This window comes from Sardina pilchardus, chromosome 2, assembly GCF_963854185.1.
Source record: "Sardina pilchardus chromosome 2, fSarPil1.1, whole genome shotgun sequence".
Taxonomy (NCBI): Eukaryota; Metazoa; Chordata; class Actinopteri; order Clupeiformes; family Clupeidae; genus Sardina; species Sardina pilchardus.
This window is the reverse complement of record NC_084995.1, coordinates 36,876,267-36,899,410: the sequence shown is the minus strand read 5'-3', so window position 1 is coordinate 36,899,410 and position 23,144 is coordinate 36,876,267. Positions and strand designations below refer to the sequence as shown.

Sequence of the window (23,144 nt, the reverse complement as noted above, 5' to 3'; positions counted from 1 at the left end):
ACCCCTTTCACCCCTGTCGAAAACATCTGTTACAGAAGACAAGCTAGTGTTTTGTAATGCTTTAAATCCTAGTGTTAATTATCGCCAATAGGCTATCCCTCAACAACAACAGCAACAACATTCCAAGTAAAATGGGAAATTCCATTACTTTTCCCTGACTTTCCCTAACAAAAAAAAAACAAACACTAAATTTAGACCTACTATGAATTGTACACTGAAATTACTTCACTGAGCCAAGACATCAGAGCAGTCGCTTAGCGTCTTTGACTTTTGTTAGAGCAGATGAAATAATGGGTATTGGGAAATGTATAACTACTAGAAAACAATACACTTTGTTAGTATCTACAGTATTCACAAAAAAAAAAAAATCTTATTCTATACTATTCTAAAATAAATGCATCCATATGCAATAGCAATTATCAAAAGAAACATAAATATGATCAATCACATAAACTAAATAAATCCACATTACTCCTATCTGAAATGGTGAACAGTGAAGCAATCATGCTGGAAGCATATGGTGTTCAAACTGAAGTTCCAAACAGGATATATTCAAGGAACAGTCAAAGAAGTTTAGAGGATACTTTACAAATACTACGTTTCAACAACAAATGCAACAAAATATAAACTTACAATGTCACGACCGCAACAATTTACTCAAACTGGATGAGGAAGCAGCCACTGCAAACTGAGAGCCGTCTACCACAAAACTGAGACACTGGACACTCAGGTTCATTACCTACAGCAATCAACTGCAGGTAGAGAGGAAGGGGACATGGCTCTCACTGTTGCAGAGGGAAATGACAGGGATTTCGCCCTCAAATCTGCCCCCAAATATGACAACATATTTGTCCAAAGAAATCCCAGTCATACAGTGTGATCAATGGGAAAAGAGGGAAGAACTGTTAGAGGGCTGACAGGACAAATGTTTCCCATTGATAACCATCTCAACCACCCCCTGCCATCGGGACCTGGCAAGATCTTGGTGACTGTTCCAATGAGCCAAGAGCAGCAAAAGAAGCAGAGGGCAATCACCATGACAATGGCAGCAGGGGAGATTGAAAGACCTTCCGCTATCCACTTCTGACATCTCAAGGCTAGGTACCGTAGGTAGTCTGCTATTTGAGGGACTAAGCAGCTGTATATGCACATCTGCTGGACTTTCAGTACTTCCACCAAAGCTGGGTGAATGTTCTTTGTGGATCAGAGTGAGACAGGGCTGAATCCATAACCGAGATGAGGAGGCAAGTGATAGGATTCTCGGGATCAAGGACAGTGGGATGGATAACATCCTCACTGTTACTGAATCGGTTGCTATCTCTGATGAGTCCTCTAGCTGTGTCAAATTCTGGGACCAGCTCAGTCAGTCGACTTTGAGGGGAAACTTCTTGACCACTTTCAAGGAATTTGCCCTCGTCAATGAAGTCTTCCTTCTGGGCTTGATGAAGCAAGTGCAGCTCAGCATAGACTGAGTGACCTGGGATCTACCTCTGTGAGGTCCAAAGGCAGATTCTCAGCATCTCAGTATTTGTATTGCTCAGAAATCAATACATTCTAAAGAGCCATACTCAGCATTGCACATTTCTGAGGGTCATCTCTTTTAAGGAATGGAGACGAGGGTTAGGGTTACCTCGAGGACTAGGTAAGTGTGCTATGTTGGGCAAAGACGCAGGCATCTGGTAGTCGGCAGCCACATAGGGTCTACCAGGAGGATACAAATTATTTTCATTTACCTGCTGAGACTGAGACACTGAGGCTGTGGGAATCACATCATTAGCAGGATGATTGTGAAAATGTTTAAGTTGGCTAGCTGTATGCTCTACTATAGGTCTACCAGGGTTATATATGCTGCTGAAGCTTAGGGCAAAGGGCGAGAAATAATTGCAGATATGCCTGCAAGGTCACACTAGTCTCTAGGGGGCCACCACTTTAATCTGTGATGGCACAAGTGAAGCTCTGCAGTCCACTGGTGGATCGGTATCTGGGGAGCTACAGTATGTTATGAGCTGGTTACGAAGGAGGAAGTGCTGCTTCTCGGATGCATATCCCTCATCATTGCTGCATTACCTCTTCAGTCAGAGACTTCTTAACATCTATGTCTCCATGTGCCACTTTGGCTCCTTCTGCTGATTGACCTTCGATCAAGGGTGGTGGAAAAATGTGAATTGGCCATCACACAATCTTTTTGCCGCACAGGAGGCCGCACATTTTTAAAGGATTGCTTCAGGCTTTCATGGGTATCTTCAGCTATCGTTCTAGCAGCCTCTCCGACTCGAATGACCGTGTAAAATATTAGGGGGTTTTGGCTGGTTTGGGATTGGTGCTGCCAAAATGAGGTGTTGGGAATCCAGTTTTCCAGTTCACTTTGATTTTATTTTCCAAACTACTTTCTTTGAGTGATATTGTTGGTGTCTATAAACAATCAATCAATAATGCAATCCTATACTAGTCTACACAATCATAAATGAATGGCAGGAACTGCCATGCACATTTGCAGAATTTAAGCATGCTGCATGTGACATTTTTGACAGATCCAAGTGACATAGCCTTGACTCAAAACAGCTGTTAGGCTTATATGGTTAGCCAATTGAATAACTTGATGATAGAGAAGAAAAAACATTTTGTGGAATGATGCATCCTCAAATCAAATTTGCGACGAAAACAATCTCCAGAAGCCTGTAAGTGACATCATGCTATGTCTGCCACTCTTTGTCTGTAGCTGGTCATGCTTTGCAATGTGTGCCATTCTGAAATTCAGGACCATTATCGCTCATTTTAGTTTGGGACCTTGCAGTCGGAATTGTTGTTTGTTTATTCAAAGTCTAAAAACAGTCCAAAGTAGCCTGGGTTATTCGAAGTGTCCGTTTATTACACATCATTTTTTACATTGTGCCGAGGTGTGCTTCTTTTACCAATATATTTACCGATATCGACTGCATTTCTTATCCAAACAACATCAAACCTGGCACTGCACTTACTAGTGCCCATAGCAAGACACCTGTCATGCTTGAAACCAATCAAACAAACGGTTCAACAGACATTTCTGTCATTTATAGATAGATTTTCCATACACAGTGTAGTTTTATGACATGTTTTTCTAAATTGCATCATATTTTATCCATGTCACCGGAACTACAATATTAAGCTACTGTAGGTAATATCCTTTAACACAACTGATTTAACACTCATTTGACATATTACTTCTGTTACACTGTCATAGTTCATAATTCTGTCTTCATTGGACAACATCCAAAACACGCAAACAAATCATGGCTGGAATACACTCTTAGCATTGTAGTCAAATCATCACATCGCATCAATCAACACATCAACAACAGCTTTCACCGAACAGCCCAGCAGATGCTACAGCTTCATCCCGCTAGACGTCCAGGAGGAGCCATCTATACTCCTACTGACAGGTACCGTCCTCAGTAGTGTGTGCAGAACATGTATTTTTAAAGCCTGGTTGTCAGGGTGCTCGCCTGTATCTGATAGATCTATTTGTGCTGGAGCCAGACCCTCTGGGGAGGAGAGGTGCAAAGGGCATGAGCCAAGCTAGCGGAGCTGTTATGAGTAATATAGACCAGGAGCAGTTTCCCTAGCCTCAGCAGAAGTTGAGCAATAAAAACACAGAGTGAGAGAGAGAGCGAGAGAGCAAGAGAGTGATAACGAGTGGGAGGCTTTTCTCACAGCCAGGGGCTTCTCTGAGGTAACTTGGGCTTCCCCACTTAATTCATCCCACATACTGTGGCAACTCAAGACACTTCCTCATATGCGCTCGTGGTTGCACTGTGTAATCTAGACTAATGAGTAGATTTCAATTAAAATGTTACATGGCAGCCATTTTGAGGGTAAAACCCAGCTCAAGGCCCTTTCTTGCTTGCCGGCTGGCCTGACAAAACATCCCCACCAAAATGAAAATGGCGTCAAACAGCCCCCGCTCTACCTGGCAGCACAGTGAATAAACGTCTATCACTACGACCAGGGCTGGGAAGCCGAGCCATATGGCCCAGCGAGTCGCAGATGATCCATCAGAGCCGCACGCTCCTCGAGGAGTCCTTGGCGGTATCATCACGGTTCTGTCATCCCCGCCAGCTATGCAGGTGGATCAGGCAGGGAGGAGGGAAACGTCTAAACAAGCTCACCGAGTGTTTACAAGAAACTTCATCAACGCCACCGGCAAGCTCTGCCCATCACATAGGCTCTGCATGCACGGACACACACACACACACACACACACACACACACACACACGCACACACACAAAGTCTGGACACACAATTATGTCCATGACAGTCCCTGTCGGCACCTCTTTGTCCAGTCCCTGCATAATGGATTTTGTCCTTGGCAACAGCATACAGGCACAATACAGTGAGCGCAGTATACTAACAAACAAATATGCACATTGTAAAGACTTACATGTTGACACAAACAAAAGACAGGGAGATAAACAAAAGGCCAGGGAGAGACCGACAACTGATAACTCCAACACACACACACACACACACACATACACACACACACACATACACAGGCACACACATACATGCACACACAGAAGGGCATGTTGACACGCGTGCGCTCCAGTCCTTTGGGACTGACAGGGTGATTAATGAGGTGATGTTGGGATGAACTGGGTCAGGGCCCTAGAGAGGAGTGGAGCGGAGCGGAGGGGAGGGGATGGTGGTGGGGTGGGGTGTGCGGGTGGCTATGGTGGTGCTGCAGGACCAGGACAGGACTATCAGTGCACATCTGACATACACAGAGAAGGGGGGGGGGTGTTGCTGACGGCCCCCTGTCCATTCCCCAAAGCATGACAGTCACTGTCCCCATCAATTCTCATTCATAAAATAGCACGACCCCTTCAGGTATACTCAATAGGACAGCCATCAGCTCGCGCTGTGGCCCTGGACCTGAATGCTCTCCACCACTTGGAAATGATGCACGCACCTAATCCTCTAACTGCTGGTTCACAACACACACAGGCTCAAACACTGAAGAGGAACTACTGTACAGGAAGGAGGTCATCATGAGGGAGAATCGCCATTTTTCATGCTTTCCGCCTGCATTAGATTAGATGTAACACTTGGGGAAGATAGGTCACCATGGAGCCTTGTGATCATGCTTTATTAAAAAACCTGGAGATAAACTCGGCAGTCAGCATAATCAGCACGTTCTCATTTTTATCTTCTACTATATAATATCCTGTAAGGGCCCCCTGTCTTGTATTGTAGCCTCAACTGGAAACACCTGACTCAGCCATTCAGTCATTTAGGACCAATAAAACCATGTGTGCTCTATTGGAATTACAAATGAAGAAGATGGCAACTATATTATCAGAGGAAGCCTAGACATTAATTTAGTGTCTAATGCAATATAATTTAATATAATATAATAATATGCTTAAAAATAATTAGGCTCTCACTCAGTTTTCTTTTTCACAGATGAGATCATTTATGCTTTATTCCCACGGATATGTAAAACAGGCTTGCTTAGCAGAAATTAGAAAATTGCAGTGTCTTACCAAAACTCAAAAGGGGCAAAGTGAAATAGCAAGTGAAACAGCAGGCCATTTACAGGAGCTGGATGAGAGCCAAGCTTTGTGTCAGCTTTGGAAGATGCTACTCTAACATGTGACCTGAGATGAGATGCTCAAGGTCGCGGTGAGTTGAGGGAAGGGTGAGTGTGTGCACGCCGCTCAAGGACACGCTGGCAACTCTGCGGGTCGATCCTGCGTCACGCTCCCTCTCCTCTACACAGCTGTGCGCCGGCCCTTGGGGAATCGGTCAAAGGGCCCCAGGCCTCCGAGCTGCACCTCAGTCAATCACACTCACTTAAAAACGCTCACGGGCAGCCACAGCTCAACACAGGCACACGGCAGGTACATCTGGAGAAGGGAGGTCCTTGTAAAAGACCGTTTACAGAATCACGTAGGTAGGTAGGTATAAATTGTTTCCATCATTTTTAAACGCGTTGTACCTCTTAGGTGTTTCCAGTCAGGATTTCTTACTAGAATGATCAAAATGTACATTAAGAAGGTGAATGGCAACCCAGAAATGTCTTAGAAGAAACAAATGGACATTTCTAGAACCAGCAGGAGATGCATTTCTGAAGAATTATCTTTAACAGTTACTGTAACATATATTTCAGACCGCAACGAAAATCATTGATGAGAAAGCTCTACTTTTTGGCAAGTGTCTACAGTATTTAAACAAGTAGAGGGAATCCCCTGAGATCCTTTTCATATTCTCCTGGTGATACTGTCAGGAGCTGTTGCAAATCAAGTAGATGTAAAAAGTCCTTTTTTCCTGTATCAATCAACCTGAGCTCTCAACAGTCGCCTAAAATAAGATGTCATAGAGACGGCACAACATATCACACCAAGTGATGGCTATACATACCAGGCACATAACTAAAGAGTTACCTTTGTAGAGAGTATGCTGCAACACTTAACTTCCATTATAATCAATGGAACTGGCTACACCATATACTACCACCATACTACATGCAGATATTCATGAACATTAAACATGGCACTACATGCAGCTATTCATGAACATAAACATGGCACTACATGCATGATATTCCATGTGAATACTGCTCCGGTCGCTCAGCGCAGTAGGCCGAATGGAGCATTCGAATGTCCTGCATATTTTCCCCGTAAACCCCGAGGGAAGTGCGGCCGGCCCCTGTAATGGTGGGTTAATTCTGCAGCAGTAATGATAAATGGGTTGTGGCTATGGATCACTCTGTCATAATGTCGTGGGTAATAGTCCACTCAGTGCACGGGAGACATTGAGCTGCCATGTGACCTCGTGACACGAGTGAGCCCTACTGGGACTAATCGCGCTCTGCAGGGCCACACACCCACTGGCTGGACTGGACCCAGTTGGCAAACGGCACTGTGGGCCCACCAGGCACTGCGTTTGAGCTTGTAGTCCGACAACCTTGACCTAATATTGTGGTGAACACACAGTAACAAAAAAAAGCAAAAAAAGCCATGGCCAGAACAGCTGGCCCACAGTTTGGCACAGTGGCAAGATTTGTGAAAGAAGTGCTGTTGCTGACTTGGGTTAGTGAAACTCTGCCATTTGAGAGTCTACCTGTAAAAATACGTTGACGGTTGAAGAGAAAAAGTCAGAATTTTCTCTTTCTGTGCCCGGACAAACCTGCCAGTAAAAACTTAAACAGATATAAAAAGTGTAACAGTCAGCATCACCGTCACGTCACAAATAACCAACTCTTTGCTGCCAAGCCACAGCTTACCCCATCTCCAGCTAATTCAAACTATACCACACAGATAAATAGAACACACATTTGTTCACAGCCAGTTGCACGCTGGGCGACCTTACCTGGGTGACCTTGTCGGTGACGTTGTGGGTGCGGTCTATGAGTTTGCAAGGGGCGATGATGTCGATCTCGCCGGGCGGGTGGGTGAGGTAGGGGTCCGTCTTGGAGTCGCCAAAGCTCAGGCTCCTGCTGAAGGAGCGGCGGCGGATCAGGTCGGAGTCCGAGGTGGAGTTCTGCATGCCCACTTTATTGGTCACACCACCTGAGGGAGCAAGACAGAGAGAGAGAGAGAGAAAGAGAGAGAGAGAGAGAGACAGAGTGTGTGTGTGAGAGAGAGAAAAAGAGAGAGAGAGAGAGAGATAAAGAAATACAGAGTGTGTGTGTGAGAGAGAGAAAGAGGAGAGGGAGAGAGAGAGAGCAAAAGAGCGAGTTATTGCGAGGAGATTATATGATTGGTATCCGTCACCACAAGAAAGAAACTCAACTTGTGTGTGTGTGTCCGACACACTGTGCACTTTCTACCTCATCCACTTTTTCCCCCTCTGCCTGTGAGTGAGTCTGAATGCGATCACTAAACATGCCGCTTTGCTCTCGGTCTCTCCGGGTCTGCGTCATCTACACGGGCTGTGGATGTGTGGGAGGCGTCGTGCACTTCCACTGGAAAACACCGGCATGCAAAAGAAGACAAGGACGCTGCTGCGCAGGGCGGAGATCTCAGGGGGTGGATTCAAATTTCAAAGTTAACTCTCGCTCGATTTCTGACTCGCTCCCTCTCTTTTACTCTTTCTCTCTCTCTGTTTCTCTCTCTCTCTCTCTCTCAGCAGTCCCATCTCGGCAGACAGCATCCCTGTTATCCTCCCACTGTTTTCCCCTCCCCTCCCACTAACCTCCACATCTCTAGAACTCCTCCAGCTCCGACACCGTGCTTGCCCGCGCGTATTTCCGTCCACGCCTCTACACATTAATCGTGTGTGTGTGTGTGAATACGGAGGAGAACACCGGGGGGGAGTGGCGGTGAGGTGCGTGGTGGTGGTGGTGGTGGTAACCTCTGACCTGTGTTGCCGGGCCGCGAGGTCAGCCTGCCGTCCCAGGTGAAGTGGCGGGGCGAGCGCACGGGCTGCAGGCTGCACAGACTCTCGCAGCTGGACGGCAGGACCGAGGGTCGCTGCGTGTCCAGCCGCGGGGAGGATCGGGAGAGGCCCTGGGAGAGGCCGGCGCGCAGGCCTGGGGGGTGGGGCTGCCGCTGCTTTTGATGATGCTGATGCTGCTGATGGTGTTGATGCTGATGCTGCTGCTGATGCTGATGCTGCTGCTGATTCTGATTCTGCTGCTGATGCTGCTGCTGATTCTGACGCTGATGCTGCTGTGGTTGGTGCCGCTGATGTTGCGGCCGATGCTGGGGAGCCCTGGAGGCGCTTTGGGACGCCTCCTCCCATAAGAGCAGAGGTGGCGGAGGGGCCACCAGCTCCTGGTGCTCTTGGAGGGACATGAGCTTGTCCAGGGCCACCGACTCACGCCCCATGGTGGGCAGGCCGAACTCCGTGTCGCTCTGCAGCGAGTGCTTGCTGCCACTCATGGAGCGCAGCAGAGGCAAGCGCAGCCGGAACCCGCCCCGCCGACCTGCAAGAATGAAGAACAGAAACACACAGCAAATGAACAGGAAGAAGGAGGCATAAAACAAGCTGAAATAAATATGAAAGGTGATTCAAAATTACACATCCATTGATGATGACTTGTCACACGTGCTCTGAACTCTCTCTCTCTCTCTGCTGATTCATGTAAATAATATTTTCAAGTCAAATAGGCCAGCAGCCACGAAAACCATATATTTTAAACAGCAGACATGCCATACCAATGGAGAGCCATGGAACTGGCTGCTTGTGGTTGAGCTCTGTGTTGGGGGTAGAATTCACTGGGGGGTCAGGCTGGTCAGCAAGCTCAAAGTTCAGGATAAACATGATCACCAGGCCTTCTTCATTCTTGACCGGGACCACATCCACGAAGCAGGGAAAGCATTCACCTGTTTGAAGAGGGCACACAAATATACACCTGCGTTTAGGCAGGACATTTACATCTTCTACTTCAATCAATGCACTGCCGTGGACAGATTATTTCCATAGAGGTATCACAGGATTTGCCTACATGCCACAGTCAGATCTCTGGCAGAGGGAGCATGGCTGTGCTCACAATCAACACTGCACACTTCTCCAATCTCCACTAGAGGGAGCCATACAACAGCAAGCAGCAGATCCAAAGTTACATGTTACAAGTTACAGTAAAAGGTACATAATCTCTTTCCATCATTTCTGATTTCATCCATCTGATGTATAAAGCTAAGTCAACGTTCATGCTTTCAATGTTTGGAATATACAACACAAATATACTGATGAACCAAAAATGTCATTGTAATCTGTATTATTCAATCACAATATAGGAAAAAAAATGCTACAGTGACATTCATTCCATGTTGGCTTTTACAATTAGCCATGCTAGGGCTAGGAGCACTGTGAATGTTAAAAACATAGGTTAAAACGTGCCCACCTCCTGACCTGTCTTATGCCTGCCCAGCAAACAGTGCCCCTGGCCCAGCGCCACCCTGAGGGCAAGAGAGGGCGTGCGTGGGACAGAACACACACTCCGCATTGTCTCTGGGATTAGTGTGCTGGATGCTGTTTTAATACAGTTCCCTGATAGCGGCAAGGTCTGCCTCGGTGCCAGGGAACGCCCAGGAACGGCTGTGCCATCTGCCGCTGGACGTCCCCTGACCCCTACTGGTGTCGGCCCTGTGCCTGTGGCATCCCTCACCCAACACTCATCACACTGGAGGAGATCCTCTAACCTTATTGGCTACGCAGTCCATCGTATCAACTCAGAGTTTGTATTGGGTGCTAATTTGAAAAGGAATGTTTCCACCGCCAAGTATTGCCCAATGCCCATGTGACTTTTTTTTACTAAATGTTCTGGTAATATGAACCTCACAACAGTAGTGATGTGAACCTTAAAATGCATAATTAATAGTATAAATTATGTACTAATTATAGTCATAATGAGAATTTGATTATACTGTACAGCTATGTCATGACTTTAAGTCAATTTTAACAGGGTTTTGCTGCCTCTTACCCCAAGGATAGCAGATACAACCCCAATCAGATGGCTCGGTAGAGCACACTACCTTGTGTGTGGATGTAATGGGCAATGCCTAAATGTTGAAATGCTTACAATGCAGCCCTACAGCGATCTCTGCTTCTCTTCAAATCCGCACGGTAATTCATTCTCCCACTAAATATTGTACAGAAAATGAAAATTCAACAAATGACGTAATACTGTACATGCTTTTGAATGAAGCCTAGACAAAAATGTATGAGAATCTTTATTTAATATCTTAATCGAATTTACTGTATCTTATATGAATTGGCTTCCTGTTTTAGACTACAACATTTCAATGTCTTACACTACTGATATGGAATAGCCAAATTATGCTGTGAAAGGATTTTGACCATAGTTCCATGTTGAAAATATTTCATTAAGCAGAGTAATATGGCCTGACTTTATTTTTTTGTATTTTAACTTCCCCTGGAAAGATAAATAAGAGGGACTAAAAGTGGTATAAACATCTTAAATTTCTCTAAAACGCTAGCCTGATTACCATCGACTTTCAAAGGCTGGGAGGGCGTGCCAGGCTACTAAAACGCTGGAAAGAGATGAACTATCAAGTGTAGCACTATCACCTTGGGCCAGGTTCTGACACCTGGCAAATACACCCCAACTGATAGATAGATAGATAGATAGATAGATAGATAGATAGATAGATAGATAGATAGATACTTTATTGATCCCCAAGGGGAAATTCAAGACTCAAGAATTCAAGATTCAAACTGGAGAAACAATACATATTCAACAGAGAGGACTGATCCAATGGAGCTTATGTCCTACAACAAAATAACAGACACAGCCATTATCATTTGTTTAGAGTCACAGTCACACTGTTAACACGTGTTGGAGGAGTGATAAAATTGAAAATAGATTTATGACTTTGCCCTGAGATTACACTTAATAATCAGAAGCCCATGCAAAAGGACCCTCACAGTAGAGACCATACTCAATATCTAAATAATAACAACCCTGCCTCCAACAGCAAGTTTAAAATGTTTAGGAGGTTGGGTGTTGAACAAGGCCCTATTCAGCAGACGGTATGGGTGGATATGGGTGTGTTGACACACTGTTTGGGTTTACCCACACAAAGACCAAAGAGCTCAATGCAAATTAGGTCATGTCAGCATAATATGACATGTGACATGACAATGCAAATTTTAGTGTAGCATGATCATAATTTTTGTAACATTTATGTAATAGTTTCCCCCCCCCCAGAGATTTTTGTCAAGGAATTCCCTAGGAGACTGACACACAAGAGACTTGGTGCGCATGTACTGTAGACCTCCATGGGGCGATAAGAAGGAAGAGAATGTTTTGGTCTCCGGGGGCCAAACCGTCATCACAGACGTAGAGCCAAAGGGGTGTCGGGACATCCCTGAAACCTGATTTGACAGCTCAGGTGCCACCCCATATTTAATTGGCTATTTCTGGCAGCGCACTGATGAACGACATCTCATTACACGTCTTGTTGAAAGAAACTCGTTTTTTAAGTGTTTGAGGAAAAGGGAATATTTCCGCCGCTCAAGTCACTGGGAGGTTACTTAGAGGACACAGGCGGTCTCTAATAAGTCACTGTTTAAAATAGTTAACAAAGTATATTTTTTTCAGATTTGAAAAAATGAGGACGAGAGGCGCTGCCAGGCTCCTTTAGTGTTCATTAAAAAACAGGTGCTCTTTAGTTATTGTGGGTGTTCATCAAATCTGGGTTCAACGAAGACCTTAGTGTCCAAACGTGTCGGTCAGTTTATTTGTCTTGCTCAAATACCAGTACATTACAAATGTGATATAACCTGTTTTAGATTGATTGATTGATTGATTGATTGATTGATTGATGATTGAACTTACATCATTCTTGAGCTGAGACAAAAGGATGGCTATTTGAGATCTTAGAGAAGAGGAGAACCCTTGTCTCTCCCATAGGTGAGGATAGTGTGTGTGCTTGGACCTCGTGCATTTGTGCATTAAATCTGTTTGGGAGCAGCATGTACAGTAGTGTACAGACTCTAAACTGAATCTATAGCACGGTCGCACTTAGAATTTTGTCCAGTGCCTAGTTATTTAACTATTTATGAGTTATTCATGCCTGGATGTTTATACACACACACACACACACACACACACACACACACACACACACACACACACACACACACACACACACACACACACACACACACACAGTGGTGGAGTTTTGTAAATGTATCATTCCATGAAATTTTGTTTTGCAGTCCAAGCTGTTCTTACTGTGTACCAACTTACTTACTGTTACGTGTCTTGGAGTGCTTTATTTTGTTCACATAGGATATGGCAAAAAATATCTGATTTGATAATTATGACAGTAATTTCCTGTGTATTAGCCATATTGTGTATAAGCCGCAGGACAGTTTTATGCAAGTCAAAGAAACAAAACCATATTAATACCATAGTAACTGCCCCCATGTAACCTCATAGCGGAAGACATTTTGCAAAATCAATGTATAAGCTGCAGCCAATAGTAGGGACATTTTTTTTGGTCCCATTTCCCTACAGTGCTTGTGGCAACTCTTGTGATAGGAACTGTATACTGAAGAACCATGGAGGCAAAGAATTAGCATAGAGGTTGAAATTTGCAGTCACATTTCCACACCCTGTTAACCCTATAGGTTGCAATTGACACTTTTCAACACACTGTTGTCACACTCTGTTCTGGAAAATTGGCATATGGAATGTGCTATGCAATTGGGATTATTTTTATCATAGAAGGCTTGAGGATCTGTCTGAGTTAAATCTGTACATCTATCATATATTGGTGGGATTGCAGCTTTCCAAACCAAGGACAGAACTAGATGTAAGTATCAATACAGATTAAGCCCCCTGGAGCGGATTACATCTTTCATAACATACGCATATAAACTGATATTAATGATGGGACTTAAACTCACACTAGCCCTCAACCTGTTTTCATTGACCCTAGCTGATTTATACTTCCCTCCAAATTCCTTCACATCCTTTGTAAATAAAACACATACAATACTATCACAAAATATATCACAAGTCAACAAGTCAATCTATTGGCCTGCCATAAACTAACAGAAAGAGGAAACAGTCATGGTGATGTGTTTAGTAATGACTCGACTGCATTAGCAGCTTGAGGAGCCAGTGACTTCTCAGTGCCCTGGGACACAGATAATAATCAGTCAGCACAAGATATTGACTGAATTCACAATACACTCAGCACACACACACACGTCAATATAAAGGGCAATTTCCCTAGGTGTGTATAAAGAGCCCCCTCCTGCATTAAGACGCCTACTGGTGCTTGAATGAACAAACTCTTAAAAGAATTACGGCTGTGATATAAAGCTGCCAAGGGATCCATTCAGTTGTGTTGCTTTTGGACAATGTCTTTTATTAACCATTTTGGTACATTTGTCTTTCCTTCAGACAATGGTCTCTGCAGTAATCGATTAAGCCAAGGTTGGTCATCACAGAGAACAATTCCCTAGTCTAATATCCACATTGACCATGGCAAGACAGAAATACCGTACTTTTTTTTTTTTTACTTAAATGGGTTCTCTTGCAGATAACGAGCCTCCTAGGACATGACTGAAATAATGCCATCTACACTAATGTCTGATCAAGGGTGACCCATGCAGTACCCATCTTATAGGCTTTTTAAATGTCCATTATTCCCCGACCTAGAAAAACACTAGCATTGGGTTCCCATTCAGAGTCCCTCATGAATATTATGGTGTGCTTGCGTAGCCCTGGTGAGTGGTCGGGGAAGAGAAACGGACGGTTAAATTATTAACTCCCCAAAAATGACTCCAGTCATTACTCTGCCTAATTATAGCCAAGGAGGCCATTTACAGATTATTATGACAGATGATGAGGGTCATCCTCTTTTTTCTAGAAACCTCAGTGTACTGAAACCTCACATAGGTCAAAGAGATTCGCCTCTGCATTCTCCCCTTTCCCTACGAACCTAAGGATTGGGTGACGGACACATCTCAAAGGTAGTCAATCTGCAAGAACTCTATAGAGGACAGCCATCGCAAAGAGATGTTCAAGACAAGTTTGCTTGGATAAGCATTGTGGAGAACCTCATTATACAATGTGTGAATATTCTTGTTTTAGTGTTGCTTATAGACCTTGGTTCTTTTTTTCCAATGCTCAGTCCAAGTGAAGTTGCCTAATCTCTTTTCACATTTAATGACACATGTAATGACATATATGTCTATGTGCTCATTAAGTACATATTTAACATATCTGAAATTAGTGTTTACATTACTAGCAAAATTGATCATTGAAAAATTTTGAAATATTTTTTTCAAATTATTCAAAAATGTATGGAGCACATACTTCCTTTGTGCTGTGTGCTGTCGTGGTAAACCTACAGAACCACTAAGGTGGATCAGATGACTCTGAACTCAGAGAAGCCCAGAGTAGTTAAGTCAGGGGAACCAGAGACGGGATGGATGGATCCTGCATGTGCTACTGTACAGGCCTTAGACTGTGTCAGCCCGCAAAGGTACTGAGGTGAAATGTGTATACTGTATCTCCGCTGCCCACACCAATAAATAAAAAATGTCTGTGATAGTGCCTTTGTTATTGCAGGAATTTCTGTATTGACTTTTTAGAGTTTTTACATTCCAACACACCAAAGATAATCAAGACTTCGGGCTGAGAATAAAGACAGACTCTTTTCTTTCATCAACATATGAAAGTGGTTGACCTTAGTGAGTCCACGAATAATGCCTCAGGGGGGGAAATAAAGCTGGCATAAGTCTAGAGGAAGAACAAGGGCATTATAATGAAATTTCAAAAATAATCTCTTAACGGGTGCTGTCTGTGGATCATGCGCTGTGTGTCTCCGCTCTCGTGCTATTCTAGCAGTGGGAATTTAGTGTGATGTTTATCTCAACCAAATGCTTGTGATTTGCTATCGGAAAGTCCTATGCCAAATAAACAGATAAACGGTATTTCCCTCAACTATGAGCCAGCACATCGGTGTGCATCACCATCATAGCTCTCCTATGCTGTCCATGGCATACATAATCTATAGATGGATAATTTCGAGTTAAATCCCATCATGTCCCGTGTGAATTATGAAGGTGACCGTCAGTTCCTCATCGCATGCAGTAGGCTAATGCCTCACTGAGTGTGCCTGATCTGGTCGACCTCAGAAGATATTTTGGGCCTGGTTAGTGAGTTAGTGCTTGATTGGGGGGGCTGCCTGGAAATAACAGGTTCATAAATAAGGTTAACAAAAAAGATCCCAATTGGTGGAGCTCTTATCTAAACGTACAAGCCATAGAGAAGTCAACAGTAATAGTTGAATTGACATTTTGACAAAAAATCCATTGCATTCAGCTGCCTTGATATTTTCTCCTGTTACACTGTTACTTATAAGACTTTGCCTGAGGGTATCTACTGTAGTGTGCAAGGTGTCTTGCACCAAAGCATGGGGTCACTGACAGCATTGAGGATCATTATGCCTGCCCTTCTCCATTCCATGGAGACAACTTCATTATGGACTGTTAGACCACAGGGTGGGTGGGATGGGGGGAGGGTGGGTCACTCCCATTAAGACAGGGCTCCTGGAGATTTATTGCACCACCCCCCAGTGTCTCAGCATCACTCATAAATCACATCAACGACACCTCAGCAAAACCTCACAAGTTGTGCTTTCTCCAACACATCCAGTCACATTATTAGAACACAGCTATCAGCTGAAAGATAAGACCAGATATTCTGTAGCCTTAAGGCTCAGAGCAAATCACGCTTGTGGCTTGTAAATTATTCCTGGATGGCGCAGTAAAACTTGCATATGGGTCCTAAGTTAACAACAGATCATTACTCTATGAAATACAAACCCACAACAAAAGGGTGCCTGCCAAGGTTGACTTATATTCATTAATTCTTAATGAAATTATGTGCCTCTACAGCATGGATAAATCTGCTTTCAGTTCCTCTGGTGGGGTGCGGTGTGAATCACTTCTACCATGTATGCCGTCATACCCCTGCATGACCAGAGGCCACTGCATATTGGTTGTCCTTGGGTGAATATCTGGCTTATAAATAATATATCGCCAATAAAAGACAGAAGAGGTTGGGAGAGGCAAAGCTATACGAAGAGTTATTGGACTGTAGTATCCAGTATTCCAATACTAGATTTATGAATACTGTCAAGAAACACCCAAATCATCTGAAGTTCACCTTAAAGTATTAGTGGAATTCTCCATTACATTTGGAGATACATTTGTTGGTATTAAAGACAATGACTTTGGTTTATTCGTGAGAAATCTTAAATACAGTATAAAATGGGAGATAATATTTGTGGTTTATTTAGGGATTTAATTAAACAGAGTAGTGAAATTTTATTTTATTTCATTTATTTGACCTTTATTTTACCAGGTGAGTCCCATTGAGACCTTTAGTCTCTTTTGCAAGGGAGCCCTGAAATACCTATGTCTGAAGTGAAGACATGGAGTGAGTGCAAGTCAGCTATGGGCTTTCCCACAAATGCACTGAAACGTAATTCATTTGTTTGACACTCATATTACCGAATCAATCTGAAAATATGATCAGTCAATTACCACTCCACAGCATGGCAGCATACTGTGCTGAAGACACTAAAACACACTAAAACACTACTACAGTCTGTTTAACTGCTGCAAAATAATGAAAAAAAGTTTATAAAGACCGAGGCCCATTAATATCAAGAAGGGCACCCGGGCAGTAGACCTCCGCCAAGGCCAGCGGTATGCCAAGGCCAGCAGATGGCGCCAAGGCTGGAAGATGTAAAAAAATGCCCTATCTAACAACATTAAAGAAAGTGGAAAAACTTCCTGGATATGGTCCTTGCTATGATCAAAGATCCTTAATTATTGACAAGATAGAGCAACGTAATGCATCTCTATGGAAGCAAAATTCGAACAGTTCCGGTCTGCTTAAAGGGGCGTGTTGCAAAGACGTCATAGTGGGATATCGATCTCTGTCAGATCGGCAACCCACATAAGCAGTGCATTTCGAATGTTAGCAGGTCTGCTTAAAGGGGGATTTAGCCCCCCTCCCCCTTGTGAAGACAGAACGCGGAAATGATGGAACGTTTGCGCCTCTCGCTCCGCTTTAACCCTCTCTGCTATGATCCACTCTAAAATGTAATACATTTTCTTTTGGCCCACGCTACACCCCTCCACCAGGGTTTGTGAAAATCAACCTGGATGTTTTGTATAATCCTGCTGACAGACAGACAAACGGAAAAAAAATCCACACAAATAAGCCTAACCAGAGACATAACCCTCTTGGCTGAGGTAATACAGTAAGTACAACTAGAGGTAAACATCCACAACTAGAACACACACACACACACACACACACACACACACACACACACACACACACACACACACACACACACACACACACACACACACACACACACATACACTCACAAAAGGATAATAAAGTGGAAATAAGGAATATTATTTTACCCAATCTGATTGAAACCCTTCATAGCAAAGTCTTCTAAATATTTTAGTTTTTCCCCTACTTAAGGATATTCTTTAGAGTAATTTGATACAAAAGCATCGGATTTCATGAATCAGCTGAGTGGGGGCATACCCATGTGTAAGCTTACAGCAGCTGGGTTGGGTGGTTCCTGTATGCTCCTTAGGACTTGCAGTACACAATCGATACAGAGCCTCTAACCCCAAATTGGCCTCCTCTCAGAGAGATGCATACCAATACCAGCTTCATTACTCGCATGCTTTGGGTTCTCAATATCATTACAAAAATAAATATTGATTGAAAGAGCAATTATTCTCTCAAGCGTTGTTTTTTTCCCTGTGTACTCTTTTCAAGACCTCGTCTGGGGATCAATGGAAGAGGTCACTCTGTCACTTTGACTTCTGGCTGTACAACCCTCTCTGGGCCTGGGATAATAAAAAGTAAGAGTGCCTCTACTGCAAACAATGCTGCGTGGAGAGGCCATGGAGGGAGGGGAGGGGGATTATGGGCTGTTTAATTACTGCTACTCTTTGCTCTCCAGCTTACCAGATAAACCTTGCCCTTGAAGTCATTTGTGTATCCGTGCTACTTTTAATTCCTCAATCTTCTATGTTTGTCCTAAAAGAATAGCCCATAAGTTTCTCTTTTACAGTCGCTGATGAGGGATTCTTTGAAAAATGGGAAGTCATTTGAGTTACTTTGGAAAACATCTACTGTATGAAGAACTTTTTCTAATGCCTGCATATTTGTCCAACTCTTGTCAAGGATTGCTATACAGTAACTACATGGAACACAAACCATTTAATACTGCTGACAAATGAGAGTCTGCGTACAAGTTCTAGAAGGAAGATCCCTTTGAGAATATGGCTACTGCAATTCCAATTCCATCATTTTCTCCATGAGGTATATCCTCACTTTCATTTCTCTCAGGGTCTATGCTCTGTAGTCTGTCCCACACATATTCTATGTTAAAGGACACTGTGTGAGTTCTTATGCAACCATAGGAAAATCCAGTGGTTAGCTCTGGGATTTGAGCCGTGTTATGAGTAATCGTCCTTCAAGCGATCACGACTCTGTGTCTTCTGCCTCTATTGTTCTTATTCTCACTCTCCCACCTGTCCTGAAAATCAATACATCATCCAGACAAGCTGATTCTTTAAATAGGGAACAGCAGGGGCAGCCATAATTAGGATAGCACCTGGTCTGGTCTGTAATCCCCCATATCTATGGACAGCCTCGTTGGAAAGGGCATATGGGAAAGTGAGGCATAGGAAACAGTAGTAACAGAAGTAACAAGAAGGACTATCCTCGCTGGAGCAGGAACTGACACCATGACGGCACATGAGAAGAGCCTGAGGTCACAGAGTTTCAAGTTCTGCCCATAGGCACGGATCAGGCAAACCACATGTTTTGTGTCAGGAACACCAGCGATAGCAATGGAACATGAGAAAACTGTCAGACAAAACAACACACAAGACAACCAAAACAAATTTAGAGGATCACACACCCAATTCAAATAAACCTTTAGCCCCATAATTTACCTTGATCTGAGGCATGCCTGAAGCCAGAATGGCCAACTGAAAACATATCACTTTAATACCTCGACAGACATTTGAGTTGTGCACAGCTCGATCAGAACACAATAACAAAGATTTCTCCACTCCCTGAAACTCTTACCCCTACATTTGTCTAAGTATTTCTGCTTGTTAGCCAGCTAGTTGTTGTATAATGAACATAACCATACCAAAAAGGTTCTAGTTGTTTCATTATTACGAGAGGAAAAGGCACTGCCAGACTTAGCCTTGTATATGCACCACTGCCTACTGACAACCTTGCAGTTGCCTGTCCACTGATGCCATGATGCAAAGAAACTTACTACAGCATTGTGTAAACAGACAGCGTCTCACCATCTTTCCTGTAAAGTGCGATCTCCACCTTTCTCTCCTCTGAGCCCAACAGCGCTTTGGCCATTTGCGCCACGGCCGGCCGCCCTGTGTGAGGCCCATATAGGAAGCTGCAGGTGCAGGGCTTCTGCATCACCTCGGCACGGCTGTAGCCGCACATGCCACAGAAGGCGTCATTGCAGAAGATGATAGCGCAGTTCTCCACCCGAGCATTGGCAATGATGAATTTGCGATCTAGGGAGAAACACAAGGCCAGAGGAACGTTAGGAAGACATCTCTGGCTCCCAAAAACATCAACATATCTTTGCAAGTTAGTAGCTGAGATTCTGACAGTGATGGGTGTAAGGTGTGTTTTTACAGAAGTAACCTTTATTTGCCCATGTCTAAGTAGGCCTAACTTTAACAATATTGTTTCATGGAATGCAGGCTATTGATTTTCATTGCTGTAGAATTGTTAACATGTAAAATAATGTTTTCATTCAAATAACCTTTTTGGCATAGCCTAGTGTGACTATGGTAGCATGGATTGTAGGCTACCATGCGGCTGCTGCTTTAAATAGAAAAATATTCATTCATGATCTGATATTCATCAGATTTACCTTTAAAGAAAGAAAGTTATTTTCACACATTTGGCGAAATTATCACAAAAAGTAGGCTACTGACTGGCTGTTTCTTTGATCATAAGCTAATTATAAAGTAGGCTACTATTATTAATCTAGGCTACACAGTGCGCAAACTTTGTTTTGATGTGTCTAAGACTTTGTTTTTCTGTGCCTAAGTTCATTAGTTGACATAAGTTGACTACTCACTTTGACCATCGAATTTTCGGATGATGGTGTCCAGAAATGTATTCTGAGGTGCAACGTGTCCACGTCGAACAGGCATCCTTTCCCAATAAACGTTTAAAAGTAGCCTAACTTTCAGCTGTCTAAGGTGCACTTAAAATGTATGCCTATATTGCATTGATTAATTCTGTACCAGATGTCATATCCTTAGCCTACTGGTTTTAAAACCACAAACGTTATCCATAACTCTTGGAGTGCGTTCGGAGTCCCAAAAGTCCCAGTTCTCCAAACGGAAGCAAGGTGTAACCCAAACTTGAGTGAAAAAGAGTGATGCAGCGACCCGCTGTCATGTCAAGCGGCGTGAAGTTGTGCGTAGAAGCCACGAAGCATTTTCAAATGCATCTGGTGACGAGTGCGTCCGAAGAAGTACGGAGAGGTCAGCAAGCGCGTGTGAAGATAATAGAAGAACGACATGGAGCAACGCGGCGTGAGCTTGGGAGAGAGAGGAGGGTGTGTGAGAGATGGAGGGAGGGAGAGAGTGTGTATGTGAGAGAGCTAGTCTCATCAATGAAATCAAACAGCCTCAAAAGCAGCGTCGTTTTGAAATTCCTTCATATAAGTTATTGGTGGAATAATTTACGTTCAATTAGCTATCCAAACGTTGTATTAAAAGCTCGTCTTACTTTTTCCTTTTTCATATAGCCTAAGAAATCTGTCCTCCAGAGAGACTCTTTTGGATATGACTGTCCCGTTTTCATCCTTGGCCTAGATTAGAAAATGTGCTCTGATTTTCATTTAACAGTGCTCTGCCCTAATGTCAGCAGTCAGCCAACCTCTTTGTCATGTGCATTTTGCGTTTTATGTGCATTACCAACATTTCTGTTTCCTATTCTGGTCACTGACATTTGGGGTAATTCCGATTTACTGGAGAGCCAGCTTTCCCTTTCCATGGTTCAAAGGACCAAAAATAGCCTGTGTTTCACGTTTGCAAGGAGTTGCTTGTTCATATGTCCACTATTACCTACCTCAGAGCGTGTGGTTGTCTTCCTGCATTCAACAGCATTGGTCTAAGTCGTAACCCCTTTTCCAGATTTATTCAGAGTTGGTAATAAGCGTTTCTGTTTTAAAAATGGTTTATGTCTGGAGACCTATACTATATGCAAACGTTAGGCATGCTTATTTTAGGCAAATATTATCTTAAAGTAATATAATGATAATAATATATCTTCATCATGCCCTTGAATCACTTTGGAGGAAAATTATTAAGACGTATTTGAACAACCCTGTGGTTTTCCATGAATCATCAATCACACGTGTTTATATTGGAAATAGCTTGACCTCAGCTCTATGGCGACACAACATACCTGTGATGCTCTGGGTCTGTCGACAGCTCGTCAGTCACGGTCTCTGCCATCTAGTGGTGACAAAAGGTGGGCTACTTGACTAGCCATGGTGGTGTGATTCCATTCCACTGTACTCAATTGTAATTTGCATTTCACCCCAAAGGTCAAAGATGGACGATGCTCTATTCACCGTATTTTATTCCTGCTATCTTTCCAAGTAAGTCTCACTCACTCAAAATCTGTTGTGATTTTTTTTGTTGTCGTACCGCCCAAATCCTGAGGGAGGCAGCACTGGTGCTATTTTACTGTAAGAATAAGGAAATGTCTTTAGAGGTCACACAAAGTGTGGTGCAATGCACTGAGGAACTTTTATGTGAATATCATGTCACACCTCCCATCCTATGGCATGTTTTGTGGAAGTTATTCTTTGCATTGAGCTTATGAAGCTTTTTATCTGTTCTATTTTTCCTAGAGGCATTTGAGTTTATTATGTTCTATAATTTTCTTGTGGCTTTCCTTGAACTTGCTCAGGGTGGTGATTTTGTTATAAATGTCTACTGGAGGCATTTTAATTGAGGGAGTTTTGTCTTTCATTATTTCTGTTTTCTTGCTCCCGATTTTCTTAATTTTAAAAGAAAAGCCACAATCCCCTCACACAGCTCCAGCACAATAACCTTATTAAATCATTTTTTTCCCATAACATTTAATGACTGAGTCGTTGTTCCCTTCATTTGAAAGGGAATTGTGAGGACTACTGTTAGTAAGGCTATCATTTTATATATAAAAAAACTTAAATTGTACAAAGAAGCATTGTAAAATTGTTCATGTGAGTCAATACCTTTGTCAGCTACCTGAAGTACAAAGAAAGTCACTTATTAACTTTTATCAGCAGAAGGGAGAAAATGGGTAAGATATCTGATGAAGCAACGTTTGGAATTCACATAAATACAAACATTTACATTCATTCTTGAATGTATTTTTAGAAGCCTACAGTATATAGTGGCTGAATAGTGTGACTGTTCCATGTGTTGCCTCCTGGAAGCAAATCCCATTGGTGTTGGGGGAGGGTTGGAGCATGAATGTCTTCCACACTGTGCTGCCTTTTGTTGCTGATTATCATTACACTGGTGCTCTGTGGCCATGCCCTCAGCCCCTCCCCTGTCCCCGCAGGTACAAAG

The 23,144-nt window shown here is 43.3% G+C and overlaps 1 protein-coding gene across 1 annotated transcript in view; it reads right to left on the bottom strand.

Annotated features, from left to right (window-relative positions):
* LOC134099553 (potassium voltage-gated channel subfamily H member 2-like) overlaps window positions 1-20,723 on the bottom strand; it is a 41,063-nt gene extending 20,340 nt beyond the window's left edge. The window contains exons 1-5 of the mRNA XM_062552462.1: window positions 20,648-20,723; window positions 19,842-20,072; window positions 9,143-9,310; window positions 8,344-8,910; window positions 7,353-7,552 (exon numbers count right to left, since the gene is read on the bottom strand). Coding sequence (XP_062408446.1) covers window positions 7,353-7,552; window positions 8,344-8,910; window positions 9,143-9,310; window positions 19,842-20,072; window positions 20,648-20,723 — 1,242 coding nt within the window. The remainder of the gene's footprint in view (window positions 1-7,352; window positions 7,553-8,343; window positions 8,911-9,142; window positions 9,311-19,841; window positions 20,073-20,647) is intronic.
* Between the last annotated feature and the right edge of the window lie 2,421 nt (window positions 20,724-23,144).